Source organism: Camarhynchus parvulus, chromosome 1A, assembly GCF_901933205.1.
Source record: "Camarhynchus parvulus chromosome 1A, STF_HiC, whole genome shotgun sequence".
NCBI lineage: Eukaryota > Metazoa > Chordata > Aves > Passeriformes > Thraupidae > Camarhynchus > Camarhynchus parvulus.
The window spans coordinates 10,443,541-10,463,594 of NC_044586.1; the positions used below are offsets into that span (position 1 = coordinate 10,443,541).

Here is a 20,054-nt window from a genome sequence, read left to right on the forward strand (position 1 = left end):
TGAAACATAACAGCTATTTTCTGTAGTCAAGGTCTGTGCACTGTCAAGGATGTGAGCCATTTAAGCAAATCTTCACCATCCCCCTTCCTCCCTCCTCTTTCTCACTCTCTCTTTTTCTCCCTAAACAAGCTCATAACAGGAAGGAGAAGCCATGAGGAGTAATTAGACACAATAGCCGGAGCAAATCCCAATCGTACTCATGCAGTCTAGTCTAATGAACTTCCAGCACTAATCTTGGAAGTGTTGATGTGCCTTTTTAATCACTTTTTTGATGTCATAGATAGATTAGTTGCAGCAGGACCTTGATAATCTATACTAGAGTCAGGAGACCCAGAGCCTGTTCAGAGAAATGGAAGAAAATCAAAAGCATTGCATACTTTGTTCATTTCTTTCTCATTTGTTCCTCATTTTCAAATGCTTATTGATGAGAATATGTGTCCATTGTACCATCTTAGTAAATAGAATGGTGTGTGTTTTGTAGATTCATGGAATTTAAACATGAAAAGTCATAGCATCTATTATTAAATCATTGCTGAAAGGCTGGGAGAAACTGCCACGTTTTTGTGTGGGTGGTGAGACTTGCAACAAAGCATAGTATAACTGCTGGGCTTCTACTGCACACATACATAAAAAGCAGTCTGAAAATAAATCTGGCAGTCTGGTTCAGTGCTATTCTAAGCAGTGTGAATATAAGATCTATCCACAACATCTTACTCATTCCTTGACCTCCATGAAGGCTTTCCTGGAATAGTAACGAGGAAGTTTTGAAGCCCGGGATTTGGCTTAAGCAGCCTCTCTCTGGCAGAGGACTGAAGGCTGTGCTTTGTCCTTACAGAGCTCGTCTGCCACGGGCAGAGCCTTCTAATGGTGTCGAGTTGATCACTGCCTGTTCACTCTTTCCACTTGTCTGCTTGTGTTGCAGCACCTTGTCCAAGCAAAGGAAGAATGTCATCAGCTGTGTCACCGTGCATGACTCCCCCTACTCCGATTCCTCCAGCAACAACAGCCCTTACGCCGTGCAGCATCGCACAGGGCAGAACAATGGGAACAGCTACGACACCAAAGGGGTTCCAGAGACTCACTGCAGTGGGAACCCCCGAACCATCATCGTGCCACCACTGAAAACCCAGGCCAGTGAGGTGTTGGTAGAGTGCGATAGCCTGGCACCAGGTAAATTGCACCTCTTCCGTCAAGAAAATTAGTAAGAAATAAATGATTTATCTTGGAAGAATCTCATTGTTCAGTTTCATTTTGTTTGTTTGGTTGGGTTGTTTTCCAAAGAAACTGTGCTCCTGCACTTCTCTCAAGTGACACATCTGTTCTTGGTAGCCATATTGCATTATTTGTGTGCCCTGGTTCACTCAGGAGTCGTGGGGCAAGTGTCGGTCCCAGTTAGTTCTGTACAAACCCAAGAGCAGAATGCAGCCTTTAGCTCAACATTTGACATGAAAGGCACCCAAATGCCAGTGTGAACCTTTGCTGCCTTGCCTTTCTGTAGGCTTTCGTTAAAACCGGGTAAGAGATTGAAAACATGTGAATTTTCATCCAAACTTGTTGATGTTTCTGGGAAGAACATTTCCCCAGGATCTTCACTGTGGACTGATGAGGTTTGTTCACCAAGAACCTCTGCAATGGTAGATAGTGTGATGTGTTGAAAAGGGCTTTATGGTGGAAGTCTGGCCCGAAGGTGTTGGCTTTGAGCTACCTGGCAGTCCTTGCTTTGGATGCACTGCTGGTGAACACAAAGGCTCAAAGGGCGAGCTCCCTACCAGCTCCTTCTCCCTCCCTTCCCACACACCTGATGTTAGGCAAGCCAGGGCTTTTCTAAGCTGTGCACACCGTACTTTCCTTCCTCTCCTTGGGATTTGTACCTCTGTTGTACAGTTCTGCTGGCAGAACATTGTCTCATGGTTCTGAAGGATCTATAAAGCCTGCTCCAGACCTGCTTTGGGTCCAGTTAATCAGGTTTGTTTGTCTGCCTCTAGGATAACAGGCCTGTCGTGTATATCAAGCCCTACTAAGGTATTCTGTTACTTGAGAGAAACAGTTTTCTTAACCTGCTTCTGTTGTATGTCTCCTCCCAAAAGCCACTCTGGAGGAGACTCGGTGAGGAAAAGGTAGGGTGAGTAATTAAACAATGTCATGTAAGCTACAAATGTGTTTCCTTTCCTGGCACAGTCACCACCAGTCACCACTCATCCTCCTACAAGTCCAAGTCCTCCAGCACCGTGACCTCCACCAGCGGTCACTCTTCAGGGAGCTCGTCTGGAGCCGTTGCCTATAGGCAGCAGCGACCAGGAGCACATTTCCAGCAGCAACAGCCTCTAAATCTAAGTCAGGTAAGTCAACCAAGACTGATTTTGGTGGTGCATCATCCAGCTGTTACCTACCACTCCTCCATCATGGGCTGTCCTGTTCCAGTCTAGTGGCAGTTGGACCCCGTGTTGAGTTTGATCAACTTGTTTCTACTTGACTGCAGACCTTGATCTTCCAGCTCAGGCAGCAGAGGTAGTGCAGATCACACCCCTGAGCGGGCTGGGGGTACTCTTCCTGTGTGTTCCGAAGCCTGATGGTCTAACAGAGTGAGTGGGAATAACATGAGAGGGGAAATGCAGTGACTCAGCCACAAAGGAGTGGAGCAGGAGCATGTAGGAAGGACTGAATTCTCCTTAGCTCTAAGTAACTGTGGGGAGAATATCTTCCAAGTGCATAGAGTGCATAAGCCTGGCTGTGGGACTGGGAGAGAAGTCCCCATCAGGTGGCACAAGGCGAACCAGAGCCTCTATGTATATAGGTGACCTCATGTAATGAGTTTGATCCATCCTGTGATAAAGCTGGGCTGAGATCTGGACAAATCCCATTTCTTGGCAGCATGCAGTTCTTGAGACGTTTCCCAGTCTGTGATCAGAACTTTCAGGGAGCTTCCCAGGAGCTGCAGGAAATAATGCCCTTGTCACATCCTGCACCTGGGGCCTCTCTCTTCCCTGAGGTGAGTTGAGAAGGGTAGGGAAGTTAAGCTCAGTTACCAGTGTTTCAAGAGGAGAAAGTCTGGAGAGCTCAGAGGACGGTGCTGGTATGCATCCAGAGCTGGATATTAGCAGAACTGTTTTTTAAAAAGAAAAATAGCTTGTTTATTTTGGAGAAGAATATCTGTTCTCCTTCAATATGCAGAGGAAATTTAAAAATGTGAACAAATTTTAAATAAAAGTGTGTGAAAATGGAGGAAGTGGACAAGATGCTCTTTGCAAAAGTTGGGGAGGAGTGTGGCTACCATATTTCCACAGTAATGGCACAGAGAGTGCTCACAAAAAGGATTAAAAGGTTTGGAAGAATAGAAGGAAATAGCATGGAGCATTTTCTTTCTTGTCTTCTAATTCCTGCTTTATTGGTAATTTAATACTCTGATTACAAATGATTGGGAAAACTCCCTTCATTTTTGTGCAGTGCAAGAAAACAAATTTAAAAATCCCTGGGAAAAAAAAGTACATTGGTCCCTTCCCAATGCTAGAAGTTTCCTGTGCTCAAGTAATTTTAGCTAAGGACAATGAGGGCGCCAGGCACCTGCAGGATCTAATCAAGCTGAGAGTTTTCTCCTTAAAAAATAACGTGGTTATTTTTACTAACCAAGGAAATCATTAACTGCAAATACGCAAACTGAACAAAAATAAATTGCCTGTTCCAGGCAAAGTTAGGCAATCTCATTCCCCTGAGCTATCTGTAGACCACAATTTGTCATCAGAGAGTTCACCAGCAAAAAACACTTGTTGCCTGAGCAACTGGACTTGAGGAAGATGTTCTTGGGAGCTGGACGTCCAAGGTTGTGTCTTTTGGTAGCTGTGTCGGCAGGTTGTAGCTCAAACTGGGGGACTTCCTTACCTCCTGGGGGTCATTTTGGTCAATGTATGAAACTACAGGGTTTTCCTGGGCTTGTGAGGGACCCATTGCTGTCACACGTTTTCAAGGGAAGACTGGCTGAATGCTGAGGGTGTCAAGAGGAGCTCAGGAGACTTTTCTGAGGTTGTCCTGGTGTTGCAGGGAGGTTCCCAGACCCTACCGAGGAGGTACAGAGCCATCTCGTGTCTTGTAACCACCTCTCACTGTTGCTGTCTTTATCCAGGGCCAGCAGCACATCTCGACTGACCGCACAGGGAGTCACCGGAGACAGCAAGCCTACATCACTCCAACGATAGCTCAGGCCCCGTACTCCTTCCCGCACAATAGCCCCAGCCACGGCACGGTCCATCCCCACCTGGCTGCCGCCGCCCACCTGCCCACCCAGCCCCACCTGTACACATACACCGCCCCCGCCGCCCTGGGCTCCACGGGCACCGTCGCGCACCTGGTGGCCTCGCAGGGCTCGGCCCGGCACGCGGTGCAGCACACCACCTACCCCGCCAGCATCGTGCACCAGGTCCCCGTCAGCATGGGCCCGCGCGTCCTGCCCTCGCCCACCATCCACCCCAGCCAGTACCAGGCTCAGTTTGCCCATCAGACCTATATCAGTGCTTCTCCAGCCTCCACAGTCTACACTGGATACCCACTGAGCCCCACCAAGGTCAACCAGTACCCTTACATCTAAACACTGGAATAAAGAGCGAGAGAGACGCACCCGGCCCGGGGGGAGTGAGGCAGCCGCTTTTGTATTGAAGAACATGACAAACTAACAATGCAATGGGAGGCTCGTGTGAAACTTGAACGAAGGAGACTTTAGGAAGAAAAGAAAAAGAGGAAAGAAGGGGGAAAAACCAATTCTACAATTTTTATTTAAAAAAAAGAAGAAAATGGAAAAAAAGAACAGAAAAAACAATAAACCACAAAAAAAATAACAACCATTCTGCACCAAACTAGGGAGAAAGAGAGAAGGAGAAGGACCCTCCAGCGGGTCCTGTCTTTTGAAGAACTTCACCAACAGACTTTTAAAGGTTATTTTCATCCAATAGTGAGCTACATTTAGAAATTTGTTGTCCAGAACACCTAAAATGAAATCCATTAGGTTTTTAATCCTGTAGGTATATGGATTAGGGATTTATCCAGCATTTCAAAGGGTTTATACAGCAGTTTTTGTATCCCAGAGTATACATAGGTTTGGGGGGGATTTTTAACAGAAAAAGAAAGTGGGTAAGGGAGGCTGAGGGTGGAGGACAAAACGTTGTCCCAGTGCTCCAAATTTGGGCCTAACACTGCTATACTTAAACACACCTGGGCAAAACAGAATGTGCAGCACTGGTTGAGAGCAGAAGCAATGGGGGTGTTTTTCCCTCTTCTTGAACACACTGGATAAATCCCTGAGAAATGCTGTTCCTAAACAAGATCTCTAATAATGTATGTTGGATTTCAGTTGCATTTTTTTTAGGTTTTTGTTTTGTTTTCTTTTTTTGGAAGTGTTCCTTTTCAATCCCTACCCATTTTAGTATAGGAGGAGACATTTTAGCTGCCCCCAACCCCCTGCCCCCAGCCCCGGTAGAATGTAGCACTATACAGGTCATACCCCTTTTTACTCTTTTGTGTTGAACTTCAACGATACCAATAGACTATTCCTCAATGTGATTGCACAAAGAAAAGTGATATAACATAGGCATGTAACAATGTGATTGTCCAGGTGTGTGTGTGTGCGTGTGAGTGCAGATGCTGCCTTCTCTCTGTGATGTGTTCCTCGGCACAGCCATTACAACTGTCACAGTCTTAGTTTTACATCATTCCCTCGTAGTGCCTTACCAAACTACAGATGCGGTTTAAGGGTTTACTTCCACTGGTACTCCTAGAAACTGACTGAGGCTAGTTGGAATTTACTCTCAGCTCTTTTTCTTTCTTCTTCTTTTTTTTTTTTTTTTGGGGGGTGTTACTGCCGATTTTCTCCTGCTGGTGGTGTTGGGTTTTTCACGTTGTCAGTCGTAGCTCACTTGGCGAGGTGTTGGTGTGGCTCATTGGGGTCAGAAGTGCATGTAACTGGGTGTTTTGTCAAGCACTGGATGGGCTAGAAGCAACCCGGTTGGTTGTGAGGACCCAGAGGATCTGGGGACTCATTTGTAGACTGGTCTGTTTCTGTCCTGTTGAAATAGCAGGTTTCCTCCCTGGAAGCTAAATTCTCATTCTGCTGTTTGCCGATGTTCTCGATGGAGTGGGAGGACAGTGTCCACCCTCATCATCAGGTTGTCCTGGTCATGTGTCTGAAATGGGAACAAAAATTTAGTCCTTGATAGGGGGAAACACTAGTTGTTGCCAACATCTCTCACTGTATCTGTTGATGAGAAAGGGTCAGGAAAGGGCTGGAGTCCCAAAGCAAGCATGAGAAAATCCAGTTGAGAGAGTCAATCTCAGGTTTCTTAAGTGAAAAGAGTATTGTAATACATAGAGCCTTACCCACTCTAACATAGCTGTGACACTGTGTGCCTCCCCTGCTCTCTTTTCACCTACACCCCGAAAAACTGCCTGCAATGGCAGAGTGACCCTGGAACTGGAGAGTAGGTTGGTCCTCCACACCAAGGAATGCTACATGGTTGTTTTGTTTTCCAACAGTTTCTAAAGAGAGCCTTTCCTGTCATTGGTTTGGTTCAGTGGGGAGTTTCCCTGGTAATGGCACTTGCACTGGTGCATCAGTACCATCATGCCTGTGGATGTCCTGAGGAGGAAGGAGAGAAAGGAGTTTGGTAGAACGTTTCCATGAAAGCTGAAGTCTATGGGGCTGCTCAGTTCCACTCTACATTTCCTTGTATCTAGAGCATGGAGTAGTCAGGTGTTTTGCAAGATGCTGGAAAATAGCAGGTCTGTTGGCAGGGTGGTGAGGGATGGGTTCCCTGAGTGGCAGTGAGGAAGGAGGCTCTCTCAGGTTGGAAAAGCTGACAGAAGGACAAGCACAAATACATTGTTTTGTGGTAAGTGCTTTGCTGGCCTGGAAGACGAAGGGATCCTGCTATGCCTAGGCTGTTCAACAAGGCCATTGTCTTCTGGCAAACCACCAAATAACCTTCCTGGTTGCTAGCTCTGGTTCCTGGGCTACTCTTGCACAGTTTTCTTCTCCTGCCTGTCCTTCATTCCAGCTCAGTATACTGTGGATGAGGATGCAATCTCCCAGCAGCCTATGCACCTTACCCCCGCTCTTGTTTTGGAAAGACATGTCCCCTTTCGTCTGAGGCAGGAAAATAAAGCCCTGCTCTCTCTCTTGCATTCCTCTCCTCTCTCACCAGTTTGGGAGCGAGAGCATCATGCTGCTTATGTCATGAAAAGGAAAGATAATGTTATTTTATTGTATGGTTGTTATGATTATTATTTTATTATTATTATATTTTACTCTGGATTTTAATTGCACACGCATTCCTTAAACTTTGTGATTTTTTTTTTCTCTTATTGTTGTTATTGTTGTTAATTTTATTTCTCTTCATCAGTGGCATTGGAAGGGTTACTGTGATTATGAGAACTGCAGGAGGAAGGAGAAATGAGATTATTCTGATGATGAAAACTCTGCCACTAATCTGGGAGAGTGGGACTGCTCAGTGAGAGTGGTTATGGCCTTGAGGAGCGGGAGTTATCCTCTGGGTCATATCTGCATTTCAGGATAAGTCCAGAAACATTCATTCAGAGGCCAACACCTGCTAGCAGCTAACATAATGATCTGTCAGGAAAGCTGGATCAAAGGCATGTAAGGACCCTGGTGCCCCAGGATCCAGCTCACCATCCCTTAGCTTGAAAGGACATTTATATGAGATTAAGACTTATTTGTGCTCCAAGCCATGATCATTGAGCTCTTGCAAAGAACACAAGGCCACACTACATATTAGGGGTTTGGTTTTCCTAAAGGAGGACACGGTTGGATGGCTCTCCAGAAACAGGGCTATCAAAGGAGCCACAGCAGAGCTGCAAGGGTGGCTCTCAGTCCCGTCACTGGATAAAGCACACTGGCACACACAGATGGCATTAGCTGGGTAAAGCAGGGCTGCAGACAGGGCAGTGTTCCTCACCCGCTCTTCTGCTCTCACTGAAGACTAATTAGGTGTCCACAGGCCAGGATGCTTGGTTTGATTTTTTTCTTTGTTTGTTCCTGATGTAGATTTTCCCTTCTTTTACAATTATTTGTTGTGGAATTTCGTTATGCTGTTCTGGTTGCTACAGTTTAGGTATTTATGGTTTGATTTGCATCATCTGCTCTTTTAGACTAGGGGGAAGCAGTGACTGAATTTTAATTCCATAAAGAAAAATATAGGACTTCAGCAAAGACTAAAAGTTAATCATGCACTTGAGTGCTTTGCTAAAGAACTTCAAGTTAAATACTTGTTTATGTGCTTCTCTGGCCTAAGATTAGCGAAGCATGGAAGGTTGCAGTCTCAATCACAGTAGTGTTTGGCTTGTATTAATTGCATTTTCCCTGTGTACCCATCTGGCCTGCTCTCCCACATGGGCTCAGATGTGTTTTTGGGGGGTATTTGGCAGTGGAACTGTTACATCAGCACAGACTGGCAGAGGGAAGGGTTACAGTGCATGTCAGAGGAGCCACCTTTCACATTGTCCATCCTGGAGCTGCTGGTCTGCCAGGCAGTCGTGGTGATGGGATGCTGATTACAGGAGATGACAGCACAGCCATCAGATTGCTTTGATGGTGCAGCACTGTGTGAGAGCTGTGTTTTCTGGTGGGTATAATGGAGCTGAGCAACACCTCCTCCCTCACACTTGTATAAAGGAATTGTATGGATGAAGGTGTGGTTGGTCATAGGGGAAACACAGTCATTTCAGCAGAGGAAGTAAAAGCTTTGCATGCTGTCAGTACCACACACATAATAACAGCCAGCTGGTTTTGCTTGCAGAGTCCTTTGGAGAGGAAATGGGATTGGCATGGTTTGGGTCAGTTGGTGTTCCTTGTGTTCATGGAGTACATGGTGTGGAAACTTGAGGGGGTAGGAGAATGTTTAGATACTGGAAGTTTTATGGGTGGCTTATGGCTGGCAGAGTGAGAAAGTGGTTCTTTTCCCCATTGTGTCTTCTTGCATTCTGCCCGTGCAGGAAGCAGAAGGGAGCACAGGCATTGTCTCTCCTCAGGAGGATGTTCTGTTGCCTGCTGTGAGGTCAGAATGCAGGAGGGAGGGTAGAGAACCACTGACATGAGCAGACTGGAAAAACCAAACGGAAGCAGATTTCACTGTAGAGTGGTTAAATCCAGTCATTTGAGAGAGCAGATGTAATTGAATCTTCCTTGGCAGGTTTTATCTGCTTGTACCCAACAAATTGGGCTTTGGCAGGTCTCTAATTCTCTCTCTTTATCTAGTAGTTTTGGTGTAATACACAAAACATTCCAAGAAAGGGACACTTTTTACTGTGACATTTTTCCTTTTTTTATATATTCAAGGGATTATGTGTTGTAATTTGGTTGGAAGGCAATTCCATTAGCAATTTGAAGGGCAATAAACCTGTTTTTTTCTTTAACCAAAGATACTTTATTTTTTTTTAAGAGAGAAAGAGACTCCCATCTACTCCAGAAATTAAATGAAGCCACAAGTCATGAGCGCCAGGCAATGAGGATACACCGTGGAGCTCAGTCTTTCCATTCAGTTCTTTTTTTCTTTTTCTCTCTCTCTCTCAAGTTTCTGACATCTTTTTGAGTAGCTAGCTTGATGAGCAGAGAAATTCACACTAAATATTGCTGCTATCCTAAACTGTAGGGGATGTCAAAAACTTTTTTTTTTCTCTTGTTATTGTTCACATTGATTGAAGTTTTTTAGTGGTGACATTGCGGTGTGCAAATGGTGAGCTCTGTAGTGGGGATAAGCTTCTGGATGCTCTGCATGATTCTGTAGTGTCTCCTCTGGATTTAGGACATTGGTTTTGTTCTGTGGGTTCATAAAATCATAGAATATGCTGAGTTGGAAGGGACCTATCAAGATCAAGTCCAACTCCTGGCCCTGCACAGGACACCCCAAGAATGACACAATGTGCCTGAGAGCATTGTCCAAATGCTTCTTGAACTCTGTCAGGCTTGGTGCTGTGACCACTTCCCTGGGAAGTCTGTTCCAGTGCCCAGCCACCCTCAGGGTGAAAAACTTTTCCCTGATAACCCAAACAGTGATGCCGTGGTCAGGCCAGGCACAGCTGGGTGTTGGACTTAGACTTGTGTTCTTCCATGGCTTTGCAATCATTAGAGATCTGCAGTGCTACTTGTGGGCCAAATCCTGGATACCTGTATGCAAGGTCTGCCATGGGTAGGCAATACAGATGGGAAAGGTGTGGGAAGGGAATGTTTTCCCCTCTTCCTGTTGACACAGCTGTCCCTACTGTGGTCCCATTTGCTGTGTGAGCTTCAAAGCAGTTGCTCTGTGGTCCTGGGCATTTATCCACATCACCCTCCTGGTGCTCCTGTGAGAAGGACCTGTGTCCCAAGTACCTGGAATCCCCAGCTTATTTCTCGAGGCCCACTTCTGTGCCTACAAATAATTTTTCTCCCTCCAGACATAGGGAGGAGATGGTTCTCTGCTGCTGAGGTTCCCCCACTGCCGTACTCCAACAAAGCTGCCTCTGTTGACAGTGACAGTTTCACCCTGGGTTGCAGATGCTGAGTGAGGTGCTCGAAGATATGGTGCCAGTCCTGTTGTCAGTGGCTGGGCATAGACTCCTTGCAGGAGTACTGCACTGGGTGAGAGGAGCTGGGCTTTCCACGCTGGTCTCCCTCCCTGTGGTCCATCCTCCCCACCACTATCTGTGTGTGTATTGCTGTGATGCCACCATGCTCACCAGGCACACAGTGAGACCCACAGCAGGGGTGGCCCTGGAAGGAAGGCCTGGCAGTGTGCAGAGGAGCTGCTCACAAAGGCTCTGTGCTCAAGGGCTCCTTGTCCCCTGTGACAAATGTGATTGCTGTGAGGGACCCCAGAGGCAGGGGTTACCTGTGAGGAGCTGCTGATGCAGGTGGTGGTGTGAGAACCAGTCTGGAGGTAAACTGACCTGGGTTCTGCATGTGTCAAATGCTTTCAGTGGGAAGACGTGGTTTTAGAGCATTTGTGTGTCTTGAGAGTGAAATTTGAATGGTAGATTGGCTTGGTTCTTCAGAAGTCTTATAAAGCATACTAGGAGGTTTTGTGTTCGGCATTTGTGGTTTGAAACTCCTGTTTCTCATTTACGGGTTAGCTTTGTCCTTCCAGTTTTAGCAGTGCTGCTATAACAGACTATTCATGTGTGTTTGAAGATAAAGTTTTTGTTTTTAATCTTTTGCTTATCATAGTTAATCTAAGAAAGGCAATACTAAAGGTATATTTTTTTCCAAAAATGATATTTTTTACTGCACTGATAAATATTGTGACATCTCTGTTCTTAACTCTTTCGCTGTGAGGGGAACTGTGTGCAGATTCACACAAACCTTGTAAATATTTGTGTGTACTTCTGACAGCCAGGGATCTTCCTTTCCTTCCTTCCTTCTCCTTCCTTTCCTTCCTTTCCTTCCTTTCCTTCCTTTCCTTCCTTTCCTTCCTTTCCTTCCTTTCCTTCCTTTCCTTCCTTTCCTTCCTTTCCTTCCTTTCCTTCCTTTCCTTCCTTTCCTTCCTTTCCTTCCTTTCCTTCCTTTCCTTCCTTTCCTTCCCTTCCTTTCCTTCCTTTCCTTCCTTTCCTTCCTTTCCTTCCTTTCCTTCCTTTCCTTCCTTTCCTTCCTTTCCTTCCTTTCCTTCCTTTCCTTCCTTTCCTTCCTTTCCTTCCTTTCCTCCTTTTCCTTTTCCTTCCTTTCCTTTCTTTCCTTTCTCTCCTTCCCTCTTTCTTCCCTTCCTTCTTTCCTCCCTCTGCCACTTCTCCCTTCCCTTCCCTTCCCTTCCCTTCCCTTCCCTTCCCTTCCTTCCCTTCCCTTCCCTTCCTTCCCTTCCCTTCCCTTCCCTTCCCTTCCCTTCCCTTCCCCTTCCCTTCCCTTCCTTCCCTTCCCTTCCCTTCCCTTCCCTTCCCTTCCCTTCCCTTCCCTTCCCTTCCCTTCCCTTCCCTCTCCCCTTATTTCCATTCTCATTTTCTTCTTTCCTCATTTCCTTCTTCCTCTTCTTTCTTTCCTTCTTTCAAACAAGGTTTCCTCTTTGAAACAGAAAGCAATGGGGCAACAATGCTCAGCAAAAGCAAAGCTTATCCCACTTTCAGAACGTAGCCTAGGAGTTTTTGCAGTGCTGGCATAGAGTTAATATTTAAGCCGACGTATTTTGATTTTTCAGCAAACTGTTTTTGGAAAGGAATAAGATGGATAGAAAAGCTTCGGTCTGGAATTCTGATCAGAAGAGTTACCCATCTATTTTATGGCATTTTTTCTTATGGTTTCCTTTTCTTTAAAAAAACTTAAAAATTAAAAAGGCTTGTTGCAGGCTTGCTTGCCTGAGCTCTAGGCTGGTTGGTGGCTGTCCTGGGAGTGCCTTGTGCTCTGGGACTGCTGGCTCCTTTGGAAGCAAACCCACTGATCAGGATTCTGGATTCTGATTGCTTCAATGGGTATCCCCCGGTACTGTGGGATACTTTTGCTTTTTTAAAAGAAGGATTTAAATACACTTACATTACACAAACTGTGACCTAATGGCAATAATTACCTCAAATGTGGGCATTCATCCTGGTTTTAGCCTTTCTGAAATCATGTAGCCAGCTTGAACTTTGATTCAAAGACTCTGAACTCCATAGGGGCAGAATAGCGATAAATGCCCACCCTGGTCATTGTTGCTTGAGTGAATTCTGAAGACAGTGAATCTTTAAAAAGAAAAAAAATTAAACCAAGGAATAGATTACTCTTTTATGTATTTTAATCAATTGTGATGTTAAAATGCACATGTAAGTATATATGTTTATAGCTACTGTAAAATGCTTTGGCCTTCTAGAAGATATTTAATGAGTCACATTTTAAACCAATATGAACTGAATAATACTGTAGCTACTTAAACAGTTTTCTGGCTACATTTTATAGTTACTACAGTGTTTTATAGTTTACATTTAAACTGGTACTTTTTAAGGGAAATCTTGTGTTTATAAGTGACACCTTCAAAAACTCAGTACAGCTGCCTCTTTTTTAATTTTGCCCGTTAAAAATAGAAAAGTACAAGTGTGTTTTTAATATGTATATTCTGTTTTGAGATATAACATAGTGTTGGAAAGTCAGTCCAGAGATGAAGTAATCCAATGTATTCCAAAATCTGATTGAAAAAACACTCCACCCGCTTTGAAGATTTAGTTCAACAGATAATCTATTTGTTTGTTTGCTTGTTTTAATGACGTGCTTTATCAGGCCTCCCTTGTTTGAAGCAGGGAGCATGATACAAAATTCACTGTCCTGTGTAAGATCCTCATTTGGATGAAGATACCCCCCACATTAGGAGAATGAAGGATATTCATAAGAAGGATTGTACTGTACTGTTGATAAATCATTAGCCAAACAAATAATTCCTGAGTTAGTGAATGCTCATTTTATTTTGGGGGGTGGGAGGGGTTGTTTGTAAGTGTGTGTGTGTGTGTGTGTTCGTGTGAGCCACTCAGAGGCAATGCTGTAATTTGGCTTTCATCTGTTCACCCCTTTCTTACAAATGATGCTCACCACCACAGAAATGTTTTAAACCAGTAAACAAAATACAAAGTTCACTCACCATCTCCTTGTCAACTCTGTTTTCTCAGCACATGCCAGTTCCCATTAATGCTGTTCCCCACTGCTGCTACCCTGTACTTTGCATTTTGATATATCACATTCCCCACTCCCTGGTCTCACTCAGCTGTCTAGTTTTTTCTGTTGTGTTCTCTCACTTGGGTAATCAATGAACATGGTATAAATGTCTGCTGGGCAAAATGGTACTTTGAGGTCCCGAAAGTACAGGAACCGACATTTAAAAATATGTATATGTACATCTGGGCTTCAGCTGTGGAGCCGGGCTGCTCACGGGAGGGCTCCTTTCGTGTTTCCACCGTGCTGCATTTGTCAGCTCGCAGCAGAGGTGGGGGAAAGGAGCAATCGGCGACGCTTTGCAGCTGGGCACCGGTGCTGCTCCCGGTACAATCAGAGCCCTGGGGCCGGGGAGCTCAGCCCCTCCTCCTCCTCAGCACCGTTCCGGTGGTTGCCATTCCTGCCTGGCCGCATTGCCAAAGCCGTCAGGTGTCACACGGCCAGCCAGGAGTGCCAGCAGCACTCGGGCCAGCTGGCAAACATCCACCCTCCCTCACTGTGCACCGCCACTCAATCACCAGGCTTCACTGCCCGGCTCCTGCCCGATCCCCTGTTCTCCCGGGCGGAGTCACACTCGCAAATAAATGCCAGCACACACTCCAGGAGCCACAGAGTCTTGTGGAATACCTTGGCTTGCAGCTTGTTAAGCAAGAAGGGGTTTCCAACACTGGCAACGCACATCCCATAGGATCTGGATGGTTACATACAGCACCTCTGCCCTCAGCAAGGAAAGAAAGCGCTTCTGCAACGCTTCCACCTCACATGGTTACATACAACACTTCTGGCTTTTCTTTTCCCCTGTTACCCCTTATGTGTTTGATTTTTTAAATTTTCTGTATATATGTTTTTACTCTGTATTCTTGAAACAAAACTTCCACAGCTATTCCAGGGCACAACCATTTCAGGTGTAAAAAAGGATCTCCACATCCCATGTTTCACCAACAAAGCAATCAAGGCGTTTTGGGTACCAGATTCTACTTGGGCAGAACCAGAATGTAGCCTGTATATTTCATACCAAATCCAATTTCTGAAAGGAGAGGAAGTGTCATTAATAGCTTTAATAAAGGAGTGTGTGTGAGAGAGAGAAAGAGAGGGAGTGAGAAAGAGAGAAGAACAAGGGGCATCTTGGAAGGTGAAAAGTCTAGATTTCGGGTAGTTAAAAAATGAACCAATGGGTGAAACTTTTTTTTTTTTTTTTTTAATGAGCTGTAAAATCCTTTTAAAAACAGGAGGGGTGAAATGGAGGGAACATTTTATGCCTTTCAACTACCCACAAGCCCAGCATACTCTGGATGGAAAGTGGAAGTTAATATACACTGCACCAAAATTATTAAGGGAAGGTGGGGGCAGAGCTGTGAAACACTATTGCAGTTGCAAGGGAAAAGATGCCCCTGCCCCAGCTCTGGATCTCAAGTGGTTCTTTCTCTACAGTATCATCTCAGCCCAGTAACCCCACGAAAGCCCTGAGCCGTTGTGTTCCTTCACTGTACGGTTTCTGTAATAAGAGTGTTAATCCATGTTAATCTTTGTGAAAATTATTGTGTGCAACAGTATTTTCTTGTGTACTGCTTTTTACCTATGTGAATTGTCCCTTTCTGTTTTCTTTTTTTTTCTTTCCTTCCTCTTTTTTCTTTTTTTTTCTTTTAGTAATATGTCTTTCTTCTTTTAAAAGAAAAAACAAAAACAAACTGATGTGTTGTAGACCTATATGTAACCTATTCCTTAGTCTCATATTATAGGTATGTTATAAGAATGGATATTTTACTTGGCTTTAGAATGTTTTACAAGAAAACTAATTCTTAACCAATCAAGTTCTTGCTACTAAAAAAAAAAATGCTTGTGTTTTTCATCATGACGTTGTGTGCTTCTAATTAATAATCATTTTCGTTGTAGAAAAATGGAGTGAATTTATATTAGTCTTGGAAACTAATAATAGCATTGTAAATTTATGAGATGATTTTAACAGAAAATACATTATAGAAGAATATAGTTATTTTAATTGTAATATTACTAACTGTAGGGTGAGAAAGGAGGTCCCGTTGTGGTGAACTATGTTATAGCTTGTTATTCACAGTTTCTTTTTGATCATTTTTTCGGTCTCTGAGGTGAAACGAGTTATTAATCAGAATTTGTCAACTCACATATGCATATTGTATATGTGTAGAAATGTAATCACACTTTGTCTTGGAATTACATTAAACTGTTTTAAGTCACTGCAAAGTTTGTGTGTCTCTGTCTTCTCACTAGTTAAAGTTTGGTCTCAACATTTGGTTAGTTTTCAGATACTGTTATTTAATCTCCTCAGTCAGTTGAAAAAAGAGCACTAATAGTACCATTAATAATAAATACTCTTCTCTTTGAGGTAGCATGTTTAGATTTGTGAGATGTATTTTTTTCCCAGGGCAGAAGAGCATCTGCATTCAGATGCTTCACTGAAGCACAGGAGGCTGCTCAGAGCTGCTGTGTTCAGCTGAGTCAAGAGCTCCCTGCTGTATCCTACTCTGCCAAATGGAGTGTGGTCATCAGCTGCAAGTATAGGTCTGGATTTTCTTTTAGCCTGAGCCCTCAGTTCATTTGCTCCCTTTCCTCTCTTTGTCAAGTCCCAGCTGACCTTTGAAAGGCTTATATAGACATTAAAATGCTGAAACCACCCTGTGTTGGTAAATTGCCAGGCCTGCCCTTTTGGGCTGGGCTTGATTTTCACCAGGAGGTTTGCTCAGGAGCAAGCTGGAGGCATCTGCAAAGGGTCTCCTGTTATACCATAGTGTCACCTTGGAGGAGGCCAAGAGCTCCTCAACAACTCCTCTTAACAGAGGGAGACTAAGACCAGCTTGTGTTTATTGCTGGCCTTTCCTAATGTGGTGATTCCTGCCAGCCCACTGGCTTTCCAGCCCATGGGGTTCATCTTGTTAGGTCAGCTTCTTCTTTCTTAGGCACAGCCAGAGGGATGCTCCATGAGCTGTACTGGCTGTCCATGGTCCAGGGCCACACTCTGCATTCAGTGTCTGGCAAATGGCTTCTGCAAACACCACAACTGCTGGATGGCCCTGCACGGCACTGCCAGGTGAGGGGATTGCCTCAGGATGCAAACCTGGAGTTAGCACGGGAGGCTCATTTATCAGTGAGTACTGGCGCCTCAGTTTTACAGCCTTCTGTTTAATGTTTCCTTGGAATAAGCAGGGAGCCCTGCAGAAACTGTTGCAGTGAATTTCTAGGTGGAGATGAAACTTCTGGTAACAGGAGGTCATGGACACTTTCTCCCCACTGCCTTAAAACTGGCTGAGACCCAGCTGAGCAATAGCAGTTAAAACTGTGTGTGTCCAGCAAACCAATTAAGTCAGTGTTTAATTTAAAATCATGTGTCCTATTAAACAGCTAACAGGTAATTGCAGTGTTAAGTACTCTAAGGGAAATGAGGAGTTTACTGGGTCATGATATGAGAGCCATTAGTGAATGATCTAACATCAGCAACAGATGTAAATCCAGAACAGATAGTTTAACTAGTGTAGTTGCTCCATGTGTGTGTTGTGTTATGGTGTTTTTATTTGTTTCTTCTTTTTGTAAAACTTATCAATAAAACTGTAAAAAATATTTGTCACTCTGTTGTCCAATACCAAAACACATTAAAAATGCATTGTAGTTGGAGAATGTACTTTCTGATCCTTTTTTTTCCAGGAGGGGAGAGCACTTTCTCACTTGAAGCAGGGTTGCTTCTAGCAGAACCTGCAGTGCCTTGTGAGAGGAAACAGCAAGGGGTTCAGCCACCATGTAAGAGGCTGGGAAGGGTCTTCTCAAACCACTGGAGCTGCAGTAAATGCCAGCACCTGGAGACCACAATCCTGAGCAGCTGGTAAAAATTGCCACCAACAAACTTGAGCAAATCCAGCTCTTTCTGGGCCACAAGGAATCTCTGCTGATGCTTTCAGTGTTCACCTTAGCTGAACCAGTTTATTCCAGGTGGGTATGGGTCTCTTAAAATTTGGAAGGTGGAGGGACTCATGGTGTGGTGTATGCACAGTGGTGCTGCTGTTCCTGGCATGTGCTGCTTGTGCTTTCCAGTGCAGTGGCTATGTTTTAATTTACTGGAGTCCAAAGTTTGGCACCTAAATTAGTATTTATGCATATGAAAAGAGCTTGTTTTATGCACAGTGCAGCTCTGCCATTCATGTCAAATTAAACTGTTAATGGGGGTCTGGTAGAAGGAGAATGGTCCTGCTCTGTGAAACACAGGCTGCTGTCCTTTGGTTACCTGTGCACGTGTTGAATCTCCGCAGCAAACCTGTGCTGGAGCAGTGGATCTGCAGCTTGTAAATTCTCATTCTCTGCTGGTCAGGCCAGGGCAAATACACCTGCATCAGCATTTCCTGCAATGCGCTTTTTCCTTTATGTTTTCTCCTGCAAGGTGGCTGTGCAAATAATGAGCCATAAAGGCTGTTATTTAAAGGCCCCTGCACTGCACTATATATCAAAGGCTCTGCTGTTTGGGGCTTTTGCTCACAGGAAGGCAGCCACAAGAAGGGCATGATGCACAGATCCACACTTGAATCCATTTGGCAAAGCAGCAGTTACAGGGATGGGAGAAGGATTCTCCAGGCAGCACTGCCAGCCCTGGGAGCCCAGCACCAGCAGCACTCCATTCCCATGGGGACTCATCACCCCTGTGGTAATGGTGTAAGGAGATCCAGTGAAAAGGCACACAGGGTGGCTGAAGTACACTTAACTGCAGGCTGCATTTGTGCACAGGCTTTTCTAGGCACATCCAGACACGTGTGTATGGGGTGCAGGAGGCTGCAAGTCCAGGAGGCACCTGGAATGCTTCCCGCTTGGACTTGGACACCACATTGCCTGGGGTGTGTGAAGTCTTTAAATACAAAGAAGTCATTTTATTCCCCTTTCTTTTTTCCAACCTCATAAAAAAAATAATTAAAACTTGAAGTCATGTCACAGAGGAAAAAAAAAAAAAAGAGGAGAAGTGCAGTTTAAAAGAAGGACTTACTGTAATTCACAATACTGTGACTGGACCCTGCATTGAAAATTCTCATCCCCTCTTGACAGTCAGTGCCAGTCTGAAAACCACAGAGAAGAATTCATGCTCCCACAAAGGAGTGAGGCTGCTACTGAATTGGACTTCCAATGACCAGGGTTTGGGGGCTGCCCAGCTACCAGGCTGCTTGAGAAAGACTGCTTCAGTCCTCTTGAAGTTGTTTCTTCCATACCCTGGGTTTGGGGTTTTTTAAGACTTTAAAATAATATCAGGAATGACGGTGTTTGCAGGCAGGTAAGGGCTGGAGACACTGCCTCCCGTGACAAGGTGTGCAAGGGGGTCTGGAATTGCTGAGAATGAAGGATAAAAGGGATGAAATGCTTTGAGAGCAGATACGAGGGGGGAGCAGGCTGAAGAGAAGTAGGAAAATCGATGGGAGACTGAAAATTTTTAGACGTCCTGAGTTTCCACTGCTGGGAGTGGGGCTGCAGGGGAGGGTTGTGTGCTCAACCCCTTGGAAAAATCCTTTCGCCGTCAGATTTCCCCATGCAGCCTATGGAGAAGCGGGGTGTGCACACAGCAGTTCGCGGGAGCGCCGGAATGAAGTGTTTTTCTCCCAGCTGTAACAGCGGAACCTCCGGGCACGGCCCCTCAGGGCGGCCGCAGCCGGCGGGCACCGGGCCCTGACGAGGCGGAGGGACCCGCCGGCCGCCAGAGGGCGCCCGCAGCTTCCCGCCGCTCGGCTCGGCTCGGCTCGGCTCGGCTCGGCTCGGCTCGGCTCGGCTCGGCTCGGCTCGGCCGGCCCGGGTGAGTGAGTGAGTGTGAGGCACACGCTGTCAGTACCAAGAAGTGAAGGGATTAAACAAACCCTGCCTTGTTCCTTAGCTGTAATTAAGGGGCACTGGAAAGTCAGGCTTGGCCAGAGTGCTGTGCATCCGTATGGCACAAAGTGGTTTGGTGCTGGATGACACTTTAAGAGCTGAGCACGGTGGAAATGGAAATAGGCAAGGACATAGGGGTGAAAGAAAGCTAAACTGAGATTAAGACACCTTAATAAATGAAGAAGAAAACCCAAAGTGATGCAAGGTCACTCACCACCTCCCACCAGCCAGGCAAATCTCAGACAGTTCCTGGGCAACTTCCTTGGAATCTCCCTCTTCTCCACAGTTTTTATTGCTGAATGTGATGCTCTGTGGTATGCTATATCTTTTGGTCAGCTGTCCCATCCCAGCCTCTTGCCCACCCCCAGCCTTCTTGCTGAGGGTGCAGAGGGAAAAACAGGGAAAAAAGGCCTTGACCCAGAGCAAGCAATGTCCAGCAATAGCTAAAACACTTCCATGTTAGCACTGTCTTGGACACAAATCCAAAACATGGGACTATATGGGCTGCTGTGAAGAAAATCAACTCCATCCCAGCCAAAGTCTGTAGAGCAGG

At 45.3% G+C, this 20,054-nt stretch overlaps 1 protein-coding gene across 2 annotated transcripts in view; it reads left to right on the forward strand.

The window, feature by feature from the left end:
• HIPK2 (homeodomain interacting protein kinase 2) overlaps positions 1-4,794 on the forward strand; it is a 127,400-nt gene extending 122,606 nt beyond the window's left edge. For both annotated transcript variants that reach the window (XM_030961069.1, XM_030961070.1), the window contains exons 13-15: positions 923-1,170; positions 2,179-2,339; positions 4,118-4,794. In XM_030961069.1, coding sequence (XP_030816929.1) covers positions 923-1,170; positions 2,179-2,339; positions 4,118-4,579 — 871 coding nt within the window. In that variant the 3' untranslated portion in view covers positions 4,580-4,794. The remainder of the gene's footprint in view (positions 1-922; positions 1,171-2,178; positions 2,340-4,117) is intronic.
• The last annotated feature ends 15,260 nt before the right edge of the window (positions 4,795-20,054 follow it).